Source organism: Mobula birostris, chromosome 2 (assembly GCF_030028105.1).
Source record: "Mobula birostris isolate sMobBir1 chromosome 2, sMobBir1.hap1, whole genome shotgun sequence".
NCBI classification, from domain to species: Eukaryota; Metazoa; Chordata; class Chondrichthyes; order Myliobatiformes; family Myliobatidae; genus Mobula; species Mobula birostris.
In genome coordinates this window covers 170,824,299-170,840,331 of record NC_092371.1, presented here as the reverse complement: position 1 = coordinate 170,840,331, position 16,033 = coordinate 170,824,299, and the positions used below count along the sequence as shown (strand labels likewise).

Genomic DNA, 16,033 nt, shown 5'->3' with positions numbered 1-16,033 from the left:
CAATTGCAGGGCTCTGCAGAGAGTGGTACAGACAGGCCAGCACATCTTCCCACTATTCAAGACATTTACAGTAACAGGTGAGTAAAAAGATCCTGAAGGATCATTGGGGACTGGAGTCACCCCAACCACAAACTGTTCCAGCTGCTACCATCCAGGAAACGTAACGCAACATTAAAGCCAAAACGAACAGGCTCGGACAGCTTCTCCCACCAGGCCATCAGACTGATTAATTCACACTGACACAAATGTATTTTTAAGCTATATTGACTGTTCTGTTGTATATCTTACTGTACATACTGATTACAATTTACTATCATTTGCACATTGTACATTCAGAGGGAGATTTAACAAAGATTTTTGCTCCTCACATATGTGAAGGATGGAAGAAATAAAGCCAATTGGATATCAGGAATGCTGATGGGTTTTGTTCTGCACTGATAGATTTGAGGTGTGCTGTTGGGATCAAAGTCTGTTGATAGTTTGTACTGTCTACCAATATTGGGGGTACTAATGGGGTTAGGGTCTTAATGTGTCCTTAGGTGACCTATTGGGACTGGCTTGTCCTTTTCATGACTGGGATTGAGACCCCACGATGGGGACGGGGTGGGGGCGTTTTTATTGGGATTAGGGTGTACTAATAATTGTGGTGTCCAGTTGGGTCTGGAGTTGTGCTGAAATTGGGTTGTTCCATGGTTGGAACGGAAGGGGCGACACTGGCTGGGATTAACAGCGTTCCCAAGGTGTCGCGCGCCCGGACACCACACCCCGCTCGCGCCTGATATTGGGCGCCCAAGCGGTCACTGCGATTAGCGCGCAGGCGCGGGTGGGCAAGCGATGTCGGACTGGGAGGGGGAGAGCGACGGCGAGAGGAGTTTGAAGCCTCGCGTCGAGTGCCGGCCGCCTGCGCCCAGCCGTGCTCCTGCGCGGCCCCTGGGCCAGAGCTACGAGCTGGGGTCCGGTGACTGGAAGGGATTCCGTGGACAGTATGGCCGGGGTCGGCAGCGGGTGGAGCGGACAGGGGCTTGGGAACGAGGCGGTGGGGCTGAGCGGTCGGGGTCGTCCTCCCCCCTCAGCTTCTACATGGAGAGCACGGCGGTGGGCACCGTGATAGGTGAGGGTCAGAGTCAAACACCCGGGTGTGGGAATTAAAGGTTAAACACTTGGGTGTGGTGCTACGGTTTGTTTAAACCCGGATGTAAGGGTCAGGATAAACATGGGTATGGGGTCAGTAAAATACCTGGCGTATATAGGGCTGAGGGGAAAACCGAAGCATCAGAGTTAGGGTAATCATCCAGACGTGAGAATAAGGGTCAGTGTTGAACACCCAGGCTTGAGGATGAGGGTCAAGGTTAAACACCTGGGTGAGAGAGGCAGGATCTAACAAACGCCAGAGGTTATTTACATATTTAAGACAACTGTTATGATTTCTAGGATAAATAAAATGAGATATTAGCTTTTGGGATTTATGAAATGCCCTGGTGTGGATATCTGCGATTTGAAAAATCAACCAACCACCTTGATAATTTAGTTAAAAATCTTTGCTTGCAAGTTAAGCATCATCCATCTGAGGGTTTAATGTCATCTTCCACGCGTATTTAGGTCGTGGAGGATCGAAAATACGTGACTTGGAAGAAGCATCAGGATCAAAAATTCAGGCAAGGACTTTTTGAGAACTCTGTCAAAGCTGAAATTAGTTCTGATGAAGATCATTGAAATGATTGTAGAACGTTTTTGTTTTCCCCTCACTCCCTCCCTGCCCCTTCCAAAAAATCAATGGCGTACCTTTGTTCTCAGTTGTGGTCACCTCATAAGAAGGATGTCGAAGCTTTAAAGAGAGTACAGAGGAGATTTATCAGAATGCTGCATGGATTAGAGAGCATGTCTTATTGAAAATAGGTTGAGCGAGCTAGGGCTTTTCTCTTTGGGGTGAAGGAAGATGAGAGGTAATTTGATAGAGGTGTACAACGTGATAAAAGATATAAATTGCAGGGATAGTTAGATACTTTTCCCAGGGTTCAAATGGCTAATACCAGAGAGCATAATTTAAGGTGATTGATGGAAATAGAGGGGATGTCAGAGGTGGGTGGTGGGTTCTTTATACAGAGTGGTGAGTGCATGGTATACCCTGCTGGTGTAGTGGTAGAGGCAGATACAATAGAGACATTTAAGAAACTCTTAAGCATTTGGCGGATTGAAAAATAGAGTGTTATTGAGAGGGAAAGTTTAGATTGATCATAAATTCGGTTAAAAGGTCAGCACAATATTTGGGTCAGAAGGCCTTTACAGTGTTGTAGTGTCTCATGCTTGTTTTCCTGGTTGTATGGCTGCACGTAAGGGACTTCTAGTTTAGTTTAAATCACCTGCTACTCAAAGGTGTGGCAATATTTGGCACATTAGTACCAATAACTTGACTTACAGAATTGCTACTGGCCTTGTATATGTCTGTGGTCTGAACCAGCCTTACTGCTCCATCCAACTATTTGAATTGCTTGTCTCCAGTCCCATTATCACTGGGTTGAGAAAAGTAGCGCTGTGATCTGGAGAAGCTATTTCAGGAGGTATTGAAGAATGGCATTTCTCATTTTATACTATAGTGATCCTTGTAGCCCCTTGAATCCATGTTGACTGTCCAGAGGCTTCCCCTTGTTCCCATTTCCCCCACTTTCTCTGTTACCTCGTCTCATATGCCAATCAATTCCAGCCTGATCATCCTGCTATCCATCTATATTGTAGGTAAATTACAGCAGCCAGTTAACCTACCAACCAGCACAGCTTGGGATTGTGGTGCAGTGAATTTATTTGTCACATAGCCTGCAGAAAGGATGCTGCTTAAAACAGGAATAATGTTCTGCTAACTGCACTAAACATTCTGACAGTTTTAGGTCTCAAATATAATGATACTGGCTTTGGTAAAAGAGTCATTTAATCAACCTAAACTGATCATTTTTTTTCTCAATCCCATTCTCTCACTTAGAAAATAAGATAATGGAGAAGAATTAGGCCATTTGGCCCATCAAGTCTGCTCCACCATTTCATCGTGGCTGATCTATTTTTCCATTCAGCCCTAATCTCCTGCCTTCTCCTTGCATCCCTTTGTGCCTTGATGAATCAAGAATCTAACAACCTCTGCGTTAAAGACTTGGCCTCCACAGCTGCCTGTGGCAACAAATTCCACAGATTCACCACATTCTGGAGAAAGAATTTCTTCCTCATCTCCGTTCTTAAGGATGACCCTCTATTTTGAGGCTGTGTCCTCTGGTGTTAGACACTCCTGTCTAAGGAAACATCCTCTCCACATCCACTCTATCAAGGTCTTTCACCATTCAAAAAGTTTCAATTAGGTCACCCTTCATTCTAAATTCCAGTAAATGCAGTGCTTTTATATTCTAGTCCTCTTGAAATGAATGCTAACATTTCATTTGCCTTCCTCACCATAGACTCAGCCTGCAAATGAACCTTCAGGGCATTCTGCGCAAGGATGCTCAAGTCCCTCAGTTTTTTGTATTTTCTCACCATTCAGAAGATAATTAACTGTATCTTTATTCTACCAAAATGCATGACCCTTCATTCTCAACACTGTATTCCATCTGCCATTTCTTTGTCCATTCTCCTCATCTGTCTGTCCTGTAGCTTCCCTGTTTTCTCAAAACTGCGTGCGTCCTCCCATCTGTCATCGTATCGTCTGCAAAGTTTGCAACAAAGTCATCAATTGCATCATCCAAATCATTGACATATATAGTACAAAGAATCGGTCCCAACACAGCCCCCTGTGGAACACCACTGGTCACTAGCAATCAGCCACTACTTTATCCATGCTAGAATCTTTCCTGTAATACCATGGGCTTGTAGCTTGTTAGGCAGCCTCGCATGTGGCACCTTGTCAAAGGCCTTCTGAAAATTGAAGTACACAACATCAACCGATTCTCCTTTATCTTTCCTGCTTGTTATTTCTACAAAGAATTCCAACAACATTTGTCAGGCAAGATTTTCCCTTGAGGAAATCATGCTGACTATGGCCTATTTTATCATGTGCCTCCAAGTACCCTGAGACCTCGTCCTTAATAATTGATTCCAACATCTTCCCAACCGCTGAGTTCAGACTAACTGGCCTATAATTTCCTTTCTCCTGCCTGTCTCCCTTCTTGAAGAGTGGAGTGACATTTGCAATTTTCCAGTCTCCCAGAACCATTCCAGAATCTAGTGATTCTTGAAAGATCATTATTAATACCTCCACAATCTCTTCGGCCACCTCTTTCAGAACCCTGGGGTGTACACCCTCTGGTCTAGGAAACTTGTCTCCCTTCAGAGCTTTCAGTTTCCTAAGAACCTTCTCTCTAGTTATGGTAACTTCACACACTTCATAGTTCCTGATACCTAGAACTTCCAGCATACTGCAAGTGTCTTCCACAGTGAAGACTGAAGCAAAATAGTCAGTTCATCCGCCATTTCCTTGTCCCCCATTACAACCTCCCCAGTATCATTTTCCAGCAATCCTTTATGCACTCCTGCCTTTCCTTTACACTTTATGTATCTGAAGAAACTTTCGGTATCCTTTTTAATATCATTGGCTAGCTTACTTTTGTATTCCACCTTTACCTTAATTACTTTTTAAGTTGTCTTCTGTTAGTTTTGAAAGCTTCCCAATCCTCTAACTTTCCACTATTTTTTTTGCCTTCTCTTTGGCTTTTATGTTGGCTCACTTCTCTTGTTAGCCATGGTTTTATCATCTTGCCTTTAGAATACTACTTTCTGTTTGGGATCACAAATGAGAAAATCTGCAGTTGCTGGAAATCCAAGCAGCACACTCACACAAACTGCTGTAGGAACTCAGCAGACCAGGCAGTATCTATGGAAAAAAGTACTGTCAACATTTTGGGCCAAAACCCATCAGCAGGACTAGAGAAAAAAGCTGAGGAGTAGATTTAAAAGTTTGGGGGGTGGGGTGGAAAGAGTGAAACACGAGGTGATAGGTGAAACTTTGGGCGGGGGGGGAGTGATGAAGTAAAGAACTGGGAAGTTGATTGGTGAAAGAGACAGACGGCCATGGAAGAAAGAAAAAGGGGGAGGAGCACCAGATGGAGGCAGTGTCTGGGTAAGGAGATAAGGTGAGGGAGGGAAAAGGGGATGGAAAATGGTGAATTTGGTGGAGGGGGGGGTGTTGGGAGGCATTACTGGAAATTTGAGAAATTGATGTTCATGCCATTAGGTTGGTGGCCACCCAGACAGAATATAAAGTGTTGTTCTTCCAACCTAAGTGTGGCCTCATCAGGACAATGGAGGAGGCCATGGATAGATATGGGAATGGGAAGTGGAATTAAAATGGGTGGCCATTGGGAGATCCCGCTTTTGAGATGTAATGTCCTATGCCCTCCGATTTGCTTCCAGAAATTCCAACCATTGCTGCTCTGCTGTCATCTCTACCAGTGTTATTTTCCAATAAATTCTGGCCAACTTCTCTCTCATGCCTCTGTAATTTCCTTTACTCCACTGTAATACTGATACACCTGACTTAAGCTTCTCAAAATTCAGCGTGAATCCAATCATATTATGATCTCTTGCCTCTAAGGGTTCTTTTACCTTAAGCTTTCTAATCAATTCCAGTTCATTGCTCAACACCCAATCCAGAATAGCTGATCCCCTAGTGGGCTCAATCACAAGCTGCGCTGAAAAGCCATCTTGTAGGCATTCTAGAAATTCCCCCTCTTAGAATCCTGCACCAACCTGATTTTCCCAATCTACCTGAATATTGAAATCTCTACAAATATTGTAACATTGCCCTTTTTGGCATCGATTTTCTATTCCCCATTATAACTTGTAAACCACATCCTTACGACTGTTTGAGGGTCTGTATGTAACTCCCTTCAGGGTCTTTTTACCCTTGCAGTTCCCTGGCTCTATCCACAAAGATTCAACACCTTCTGACCCTATGTCATTTCTTTCTGATAATTAAGTTGTTTTCTTTTACCAACAGAGCCACATCACCCCCTCTGCCTTCCTACCTGTCCTAACGATACATTGCATATCCATGGACACTAAGCTCCTAGCTATAATCTTTTTTCAGCCATGAGTCAGTGATGCCTACAACATCACACTTGCCAATCTGTATCTGTGCTACAACTTCATCAACCTTATTCTGTGTACTGCTCATATTTGAATATAACACCTTTCGTTCTGTATTCACCTTTTTCAATTTTGTCCGCCTTTTACATTACAACTCATTCTGTTGACTGCAATTTTGCCCTAGCCCCTCCTTGCTCAGAGTCTCAGTATACGTTGCCTCTGTTTGTAGACCAACTACCTCATCTTCCACACTATCACTCTGGTTCCCATCCCCCTGCCAAATTAAACCCACCCAAACAACCCTAGCCAACCTGCCCATAAGAATATTGGATCCCCTTGGGTTCAGGTATAACCTGTCCCTATTGTACGGGTCATGCCTTCCCCAGAAGAGATCGCAATGATCCATAAATCTGAATCCCTGCCCCCTGCACCAGTTCCTCAGCCACATATTCACCTGCCAAATCATCCTATTCTTGCCATCACTGGCATGTGGCACAGACAACAATCCAGAGGTTACTACCTCTGGAGGTCCTTTTTCTCAGCTTTCTACCTAGCTCCCTAAAATCTCTCTTCAGGACCACCTCATCTTGTCTACCTACAGTATGAAACTGGTGCCAATATGTACCAAGACTTCTGGCTGCTCACCCTCTTCCTTGAATGCCATGGACATGGTTTGAGACATCCCTGATCCTGGCACCAGAGAGGCAGCATACCGTCCAGTGTCTCTATCGCACCAACAGAACTTCGCGTCTGTTCCTCTGACTAAGGAATTTCCTATCAACACTGCAGTCCTCTTCATCTCTCTGTTCTTCTGAGCCACAGCACCAGACTCAGTGCCAGAGACCCAGTCACTGTTGCCCCCCGCCCCCGGTAGGTCGTCCCCCTCAATGGTATCTAAAGTTGTATACTTATTATTGAGGGGAATGGCCACAAGTGTACTCTGTGTATTTCCCCTCTTTCTCTTGACAGTCACCCAGTTGCGTGTCTGTGGCAACCCTTAACCCCCTTAACCAATCAAGATCCTCTGTATCTCTGTCATAAATGTCTTGCTTCCATACCTATCTGTGGCAATGAACTCCACATATTCACCACCCTCTGGCTGAATAAATTCCTCATTTCAGTTCCAAACAGACATCCTTCTATTCTGAAGTTGTGCCCACGCTTGCTGGACTTTCCTACAAATGGAGATCCTCTCCACGTTCATTCTGTCCAGACCTTTCAGTATCCAGTAGGTTTCAATGAGATTTCCTCTCATCTTTCTGAACTCTATTGAATACAGGTTCAGAGACATCAAATGTTCTTCATATGTTCAGCCTTTCATTCTTGTAAACCTCCTCTGAAACCTCTCCCAAGGCCAGTGCAGCCATGCTTAGACATGTGGCCCAAAATTGCTCTCACTATTCCAAATGGTGCCTATCCAACGTCTTATAAAATCTCTGTAGTACATCCTTATTTTTATCTTCTAGTCCTCTCGAAATTACTACTCATTCAACCTGCAAGTTAACCGTAGCGGTGCCCTGAAGTAGGACTCCCAAGTCTCTTTGCACCTCTGATTTCTGAATTTTTTTTCTCCATTTAAGATGGTCTACACCTTTATTCTCCTTACGAAATAGCATTCCAACTTCCATCTCTTTATCCATTCTGACAACCTGTTCAAGTCCTCCTACAGACTCTTCCCTACGATGCTACTCATTCCTCCACGTTTGGTACTCCACTAATCACCTACTGAAAGGATCCCTCAAAGTCGGGCAAAATCTCCCCTTAATGAAGCTGTGCTGATTTTGCCCTGTTATATACTTCCAGGTACTCTGTAATTTCAGCCTTGATAATGGACTCTAAAATCCTACCAACCACCTAAGTCAGGCTAACTGGCCTATAATTTAATGAATTCTGTCTCCCTCCTTTCTTAAACAGAGGTGTCAAGTTTGTGTATCTCTGATCCTCTGGGACTCTCCCTGACTCAAGTGATTCTTGAAAGATCACTACTAATGCCTCCACAATCTCTTCAGCTACTTCTGAGCTGTACTTCATCTTGTCTGGATGACTTATCTACCTTCAGACCATTCACCTTCCTCAGCACCATCTTCTCTTTAGTAACAGCCATTACACTTGCTTCTTGAATTTCTATCATGTTACAGATGTCCTTCACTGTGAAGACTGATGCAAAGTATTTTTGTTTCTTTACTATTTACCTGTTTCCTATTACAGGTGTCCCCCGCTTTTCGAACGTTTGCTTTATGAAATCCCAATGTTACGAAAGACCTACATTAGTACCCGGTTTTGCTAACAGCAGGTGTTTTCACTGTTACAAAAAAATCAGCCCGTGATAAAAGGCAGCGCGCGCCCCGAGCAGCCGCTCTCCCCCAGATTCAGAATGGCATTCTCGCTCGCATTGCTTAAACACGTGCCTGTGAGCAGCCGTTTGCAAGATGAGTTCTATGGTATCAGAAAAGCCTGAAAGAGCTCGTAAGGGTGTTACACTTAGCGTAAAACTAGACATAATTAAGTGTTTTGATCATGGTGAACGAAGTAAGGACTAAGTGAGTTTGGCTTGTGGAAGCTGACGAAAATGATGTTGAAGAGGTTTTGCCATCCTATGGCCAAGAACTGATAGATAAAGAGCTGATGCAATTGGAAGAGGAAAGGATAACAATCGAAACCGAATAAGTAGTGATAAAGTATGACTTTAATTTTGAAAGGGTACGTCGGTTTAGGGGATATTTGCAGGATGGTTTGAGTGCTTACAAAGAACTGTATGATAGAAAAATGCGCGAGGCTCAGCAGTCAAGTAAGCATTCCACATCAGCCACAGCAGACGACGATCCTCGACCTTCGACATTGAAGCGGGCAGTCATAGGAGAAGGTGAGCTGCCTGCCCTAATGGAAACAGACGACGAGATGACACCCCAATGTCCCACCACCCCAACACACAGGCCGCAGACAGATACCGATTCACGGAGAATGCAGCAGTGGCCGGCAGGCACACAGCACATCTTTAAGAAAAAAGCCGAAATAAACATGCTAATTAATTAGATGCCACCTGGCACGTAATTAATTAGCATGTTTATTTTGGCTTTTTTCTTAAAGATGTGCTGTGTGCCTCCTGGCTACTGCTGCATGCTTCGCGGATCGGTATCGGTTCGCTGCCCGGAGGGTGGGGGCCACTGCACCACCCAAATTCCGACAACTCAGTCTAACACACCACCATCAGTGTGCTCCGCGCTTTCCCAATTCCGGTAAGTGATACTACACTGTACATACATTATTTCTACTTTATATTGGCTGTGTATTTTTATGTGTTATTTGGTATGATTTGACAGCTTTATAGCTTAAAGGTTACTGGAGAGCGCTTGCGCCGTGTTTTTGCCGACGGCACTTGCGTGAGATTTTCGCTACGGAGAACAGGTCAGGCAGTGATTGTGGAAAAGTATTTCTACTTTATATAAGCTGTGTATTTACCATATTATTCCTGCTTTTACTATATGTTACTGTTATCTTAGGTTTTATGTGTTACTTGGCATGATTCGTTAGGTTATTTTTGGGTCTGCGAACGCTCACAAATTTTTCCCATATAAATAAATGGTAATTGCTTCCTCGCTTTATGACATTCCGGCTTACGAACCGTTTCATAGGAACGCTCTATCTTTGGATGGCGGGGGAAACCTGTACCACTATTCTAGCATCATTTTCAAGTGACCAATGTCTACTTTCGCGCCTCTCTTGCCTTTCATGTACCTTTATATCTTGGAATCATATTTTATATTATTGGCTAATTTATCCTTATACTATGGGTGGCCATGGTAGCTTAGTGGTTAGCACTACACTACAGTGCTGGTGATCACTGATTGAGGCTCAATTCACACTGTTGTCTGTGAGGAGTTTGTACATTCTACCTGTGACTGCATGGTTTTCTCTGGGTGCTCTGGTTTCCTTCCACATTCCAAAGATGTACTCTTTAGGGCTAGTAAGTAGTGGGCATGCTGCATTTGCACCGAAAGCATAGCAACACTTGCAGGCTACCTCAGCTCAATCCTCAGACTGTTGGTCATTGACACCCATGATGTATTTCACTGTAATGTATGTTTTGATGTTTCGATGTACATATGACAAATAAAGGTAAGCTACTTCCATTTCAACTTCTCATAGTTTTTTTTATTAGTCCTCTGGCTTTTAAAAACTTCCAGTCCTCTGGCACCCCATTAACTTTTGCCATGTCATATGCTTTCTCTTTTGTTTTCATGCTCTCCCTGACTTCCCTTGCTGGCCACAGTTACCTTGTGCTTCATTTAGTGTGCTGCTTCTTCCTATCATGTTTGAGCAGCATAATAAACCGTGTAAATGTTATGTTTCTCATGTCAGAGATGGAAGGAACTGTTGCCTATCTCACTAAGCGTACAGCCAGGTTTAGAGTATTTTGAGTGTACATCAGTGGCATATTTGAGCTCCATGTACCCGTTCTGGGGTACAAGGTTTATTCAGTGTATACTCTATTTATAGACAAAAATATATTTATATTTGTATACAGGGCAGCACAATTAATGTAGTGGTTAAGAACACTTACACCGGTGATCTGGTTCAATTCTGCCACTATATAAGGAGTTTGTGCATTCTTCCCTTGGTCACATTGCTTTCCTTCCATACTCCAAAGACATGCAAGTCACATGGATATAATTGGGAAGCATGGGCTTTTTGGGCCGGAAAGGCCTGTTACAGTACTGTATCTATAAATAAACTAAAAAATAAACATTTTTCATGACAGATACTAAAAGGTGATGTTGAAGTTGAGGTGAAGCTTTTTGGCAGCCATGAGGCCCAGCTGAAAGCTAAAGAACTGATTCAGAATCTAATTGAGAAGAGAAATATAGATTATCTGAATGGAGTAGGAAGGATTTATCGAGGTACGTCTGAACAGTCCTTGATTTTTCTTTTAACATGATTTTTGAAATTGAATCACAAGTATCATATTGCTTTAAAATTGTCAGGGACTAATGTGTATGTTTTATATTTGTTCTTTGATTTGGGTGTGGAAGGAGGTGTTAACTGAAAGTTTTTGTGATAAAACAGATCCCAGGATTTGGTTCTTAATGCCACCAATGTCAGCCTGGATTTTAGAGTTGACTTTATTGTTTCTCTCCATGTGCTATATGGACTGTCGTTCAATATTCTCAGCACTTCGATATATTGGGCACTCTGTCATATTGTGTGGTGTATTGTCAGTTTGTGTAGACCCATGCTGGGGAGAGTCCATAGGGGCTTGTCCCATTCCCAGCAGGGAAGAGGCAACGCAGTATCCACACCAGGATCAGTAGACTCAAAACAGTTACTTCCCCCAACCTGTCAGGCTCTTCAACATCTGCACCTATTAATCCCCTTCTTTCCACCCCCCCCCGCCACCATCACTACTACATAGCATCACCTAAAGACACTTTATGTGCATATAATCAGTCTATGTATATAATAGTTACTTATACATTTTATTTTGTAGGATTGCTGTTAGATTTGCTGTGAGTTTCAATTTTTTATTGTGTTTTTATGCTTATTGTGTTTATGCTGCATTAGGTCTGGAGTAATAATCATTTTGCTTTCCTTTACCCTTGTGTACTGAAGAATGACAAATAATCTTGAATCTTGAAAATCATTGTCTTGTCACATTTGTCTTATCAACCTGTGCTAACAACTCCCAACTTAAGAACTTCATCTCCTTCAGAAATCGGCACTAAATGATTGCCTTCTTGCTTTCCTCTCTGCCCATCCTTAAAAGGTGTTGCTTCAAAGATCGGCAGCAGGTCAGTCACTTCTTCAGTTGCATGTGGCCGCGCAGACTCGACCCGTCCTATGATTAACTGGAGTTCGGTGCGTGAGAACAAGGAAAAATACAAAGCTATGAAGTGGGCTGGTTAGTATTTCCCTCTGCTTCAATTAAACACTGAGGCTGTGGTCATCAGTATGGGCAAGCCTGTATGCCCTTCATCCATGTCAAGAGGATCCAGAGTAACAGCTTTCTCCTCTTGCTTTAAGGTCTTTCGCCTATCAAAAAAAACTTCTATATCGAAGCTGAGTCAGTCATCAATATGACACCAACAGAAGTTTCCAATTGGAGGTAATTTAGTACAAGAATCTGATATAAATTCCAAATTTTAATTATTTCATAGCATCTTTCAATGAACTGAACTTGAGTCTGAATGAGTAGAAATATTATTTACTTCCCCTGTTTCCTTCATTCTCTGAAAGAAGTTAACTGGCAATCTGGTCTGAGACTGAAAATCCAAGTTGTCTCACTAGACTGCAACTTCATTCAAATGGTGGAATGCAGAAAAATGATTTTCCACACTCAGTGATACACACAAAATGCTGGAGTAGCTCAGCAGGTCAGACAACATTTATGAAGAGGAATAAACAGTCAATGTTGTAGACCTCATCGAGAGCTGAAAGGAAGAAAAGAAGAAACTAGAATAAGAAAGTAGAGGAGGGGAGAGAGTAAAGATAGCAGGTTGAAACCAGGTGAAGAGGAAGGTGGGTGGAAGAGGTGGGATGAAGTGAGAAGCTGGAAGGTGATGGGTAGCAAAGGTAAAGGGCTGAAGAAGAAAGAGAGTGGATGCTTGGGGCCAAACTGCTGAGTTCTTCCAGGATTTTGTGTGGATTTCCAGCACCTGCGGAATCTTTTGTGTTTAGTTATGGTGATAGGTCTAGCTCTCTTGTATGAGCAAGAAGGCTGTGCTATAGGAGAATGTAAAGATCAGAGAAAGTTCTATAGCAGGAGTAGTAGAGTTAGTTCTTCAAATATGTTAAACAGTGAATCTGTATGATGTATTAGGTGGGTGTGAAAGGTCCCACAGCACTACCTTGAGGAGATGTGTTTTCCTATGCTGTTGCGTAAGACAAAGGAGCAGAATTAGCCCATGAGGCATTAGGAGCAAAATTAGGTCATTCAGCCCAATGAGTCTAGTCCACCATTTCATCATGGCTAATCATTTCTCTCTTAACCTATTTTATTGCCTTCTCCCCATAACATTACATGCCCTGACTAATCAAGAACCTATCAACCTCTGCCTTAAATGCACCCAGTGACCTAGCCTCGGTAGCCGCGTGTGGCAACAAACTCCACAGATTCACCCTCCTCTGGCTAAAAGAAATTCCTCCTTGTCTGTGTTCTAAATGGACAATCCTCTATTTTGAGGCTGTGCCCTCTGGTTCTAGAGTTACCCCACCAAAGGGAACATCCTCTTCAGATCCACTCTATCTACGCCTTTCAATATTCAGTAGGTTTCAATGAGATCCGCCCCCCCAAATAAAAACTATTCTTCTAAATTCCAGCAAGTCCAGGACCACAGCCTTCAATCACTGCCCATATGTTAACACTATTATTCTCATAAACCTCCCCTGAACCCTCTCCAATGTCAACACATCCTTTCTTAAATAAGAGGCCCAGAACTTCTCACGGTACTCCAAGTGAGGCCTCACCAGTGCATTGTGCAGCCTCGGCATTGCATCCTTGCTTTTATATTCTAGTGTTCTTGAAATGAATGCTAACTTTGCAGTCACCTTCCTCACCACCAACTCAACCTGCAAATAAACCTTTAGGGAACTCAGCACATGGACACCCAAATCCCTTTGCAACTCTGACTTTTTAATTTTCTCCTTATTTAAAAAATAATCTTTGCTTTTATCGCTTCAACCATTGTGCATGACCATACACTTCCTTACACTGTATTCCATCTGCCACTTTGCCCATTCTCCTTTATCTGTGCCCTTACGTAGCACTTCTGCTTGCTCAACATTACCACAGAGCCAGCAATTCCATCATCCAAATTATGGACATACAATGTAAAAAGAAGTGGTCTCAACACAAACCTCTGTAGAACACCACTAGCATTCAGCAGCCAATTCAAAAAGGATCCCTTTATTCCCACTCTTTGCCTCCTGCCAATCAGCCAAAGCTCTATCCATGCTAGTATCCTTCCTGTAATACCCGGCTTTTATCTTGTTTAGCAGCCTCATGTGCAGCACCTTGTCAAAGGCCTTCTAAAAATCCAAGTACACAACATCCACCGATTTTCATTTGTCTATCCTGCCTGTTATTTCTGCAAAGAATTCCAACAAATTTGTCAGGCAAGATTTTCCTTTGAGGAAACCAAGCTGACTTGGGCCTATTTTGTCATGTGCTTCCAAGTACCTTAAAACCACATTCTTAGTGATTCCAACATCTTCCCAGCCACTAAGGTCAAGCTAAATTACCTATAATTCCTTTCTTCTGCCTCCCTCCCTTCCTGAAAAGTGGAGTGATTTTCCTGCCCTCTGCAATCATGCCAGACTCTATTGATTCTTGAATGATTATTACGAATAGAAACATAGAACATAGAAAAACCTACAACATAATACATGCCCTTCGGCCCACAAAGCTGTGCTGAACATGTCCTTACCTTAGAACTACCTAGGCTTACCCGTATTCCTCTATTTTTCTAAGCTCCATGTATCCATCCAGGAGTCTTTTAAAAGACTATCGTTTCCGCCTGCACCACTGTTGCCGGCAGCCCATTCCACACATTCACCACTCTCTGCGTAAAAAACTTACCCCTGACATCTCCTCTGTACCTACTTCCAAGCATCTTAAAACTATGCCCTCTCGTGCTAGCCATTTCAGCCGTGGGAAGAAGCCTCTGACTATCCACATGATCACTGCCTCTCATCATCTTATACAACTCTTTCAGGTCACCCCTCATCATCCGTCACTCCAAGGAGAAAAGGCTGAGTTCACTCAACCTATTCTCATAAGGCATGCTCCCCAATCCAGGCAACATCCTTGTAAATCTCCTCTGCACCCTTTCTATGATTTCCACGTCCTTCCTGTAGTGAGGTGACCAGAATTGAGCACAGTACTCCAAGTGGGGTCTAACCAGGGTCCTATATAGCTGCAACATTACCTCTCGGATCTTAAACTCAAGCCCATGATTGATGAAATGCACCATAGTACACCATATGCCTTCTTAACCACAGAGTCAACCTGCGCAGCAGCTTTGAGTGTCCTATGGACTCGGACCCCAAGATCCCTCTGATCCTCCACACTGCCAAGAGTCTTGCCATTAATATTATATTCTGCCATCATATTTGACCTACCAAAATGAAGCACTTCACACTTATCTGGGTTGAACTCCGTCTGCCACTTCTCAGCCCAGTTTTGTATCCTATCAATATCCCACTGTAACCTCTGACAGCCCTCCACACTATCCACAACACCCCCAACCTTTGTGTCATCAGCAAATTTACTAACCCATCCCCCCACTTCCTCATCCAGGTCATTTATAAAAATCACAGAGTAGGGGTCCCAGAACAGATCCTTGAGGCACACCACTGGTCACTGGCCTCCATGCAGAACGTGACCCGTCTACAACCACTCTTGCGTTCTGGGCAAGCCAGATCTGGATCCACAAAGCAATGTCCCCCTGGATCCCCTGTGTCCTTACTTTCTCAGTAAGCTTTGCATGGGGTACCTTATCAAATGCCTTGCTAAAATCCACATACACTACATCCACGGCTCTCAGTGTGTTTAGTCACATCCTCAAAAAAAATTAAGTCAGACTCGTAAGGCACGACCTGCCTTTGACAAAGCCATGCTGACTATTCCTAATCATATTATGCTTCTCCAAATGTTCATAAATCCTGCCTCTCAGCATCTTCTCTATCAACTTACCAACCACTGAAGTAAGACTCACTGGTCTATAATTTCCTGGGCTATCCCTACTCCCTTTCTTGAATTCGGGAACAACATCCGCAACCCTCCAATCCTCCGGAACCTCTCCCGTTCTCATTGATGTAAAGAGCATCGCCAGAGGCTTAGTGATCTCCTCCCTCATTTCCCACAGTAGCCTGGGGAACATCCCGTAAGGTCCTGGTGACTTATCGAACTTGATGCTTTCCAAAAGTTTCAGCACATCCTCTTCCTTAATATCTACCTGCTGAAGCTTTTCAGCCCACT

General features: G+C 43.4%; 1 protein-coding gene across 1 annotated transcript in view; it reads left to right on the top strand.

Annotated features, from left to right (window-relative positions):
* Positions 1 to 834: 834 nt before the first annotated feature.
* ddx43 (DEAD (Asp-Glu-Ala-Asp) box polypeptide 43) overlaps positions 835 to 16,033 on the top strand; it is a 78,935-nt gene continuing 63,736 nt past the window's right edge. The window contains exons 1-5 of the mRNA XM_072280388.1: positions 835 to 1,111; positions 1,600 to 1,655; positions 10,820 to 10,958; positions 11,822 to 11,956; positions 12,079 to 12,160. Coding sequence (XP_072136489.1) covers positions 835 to 1,111; positions 1,600 to 1,655; positions 10,820 to 10,958; positions 11,822 to 11,956; positions 12,079 to 12,160 — 689 coding nt within the window. The remainder of the gene's footprint in view (positions 1,112 to 1,599; positions 1,656 to 10,819; positions 10,959 to 11,821; positions 11,957 to 12,078; positions 12,161 to 16,033) is intronic.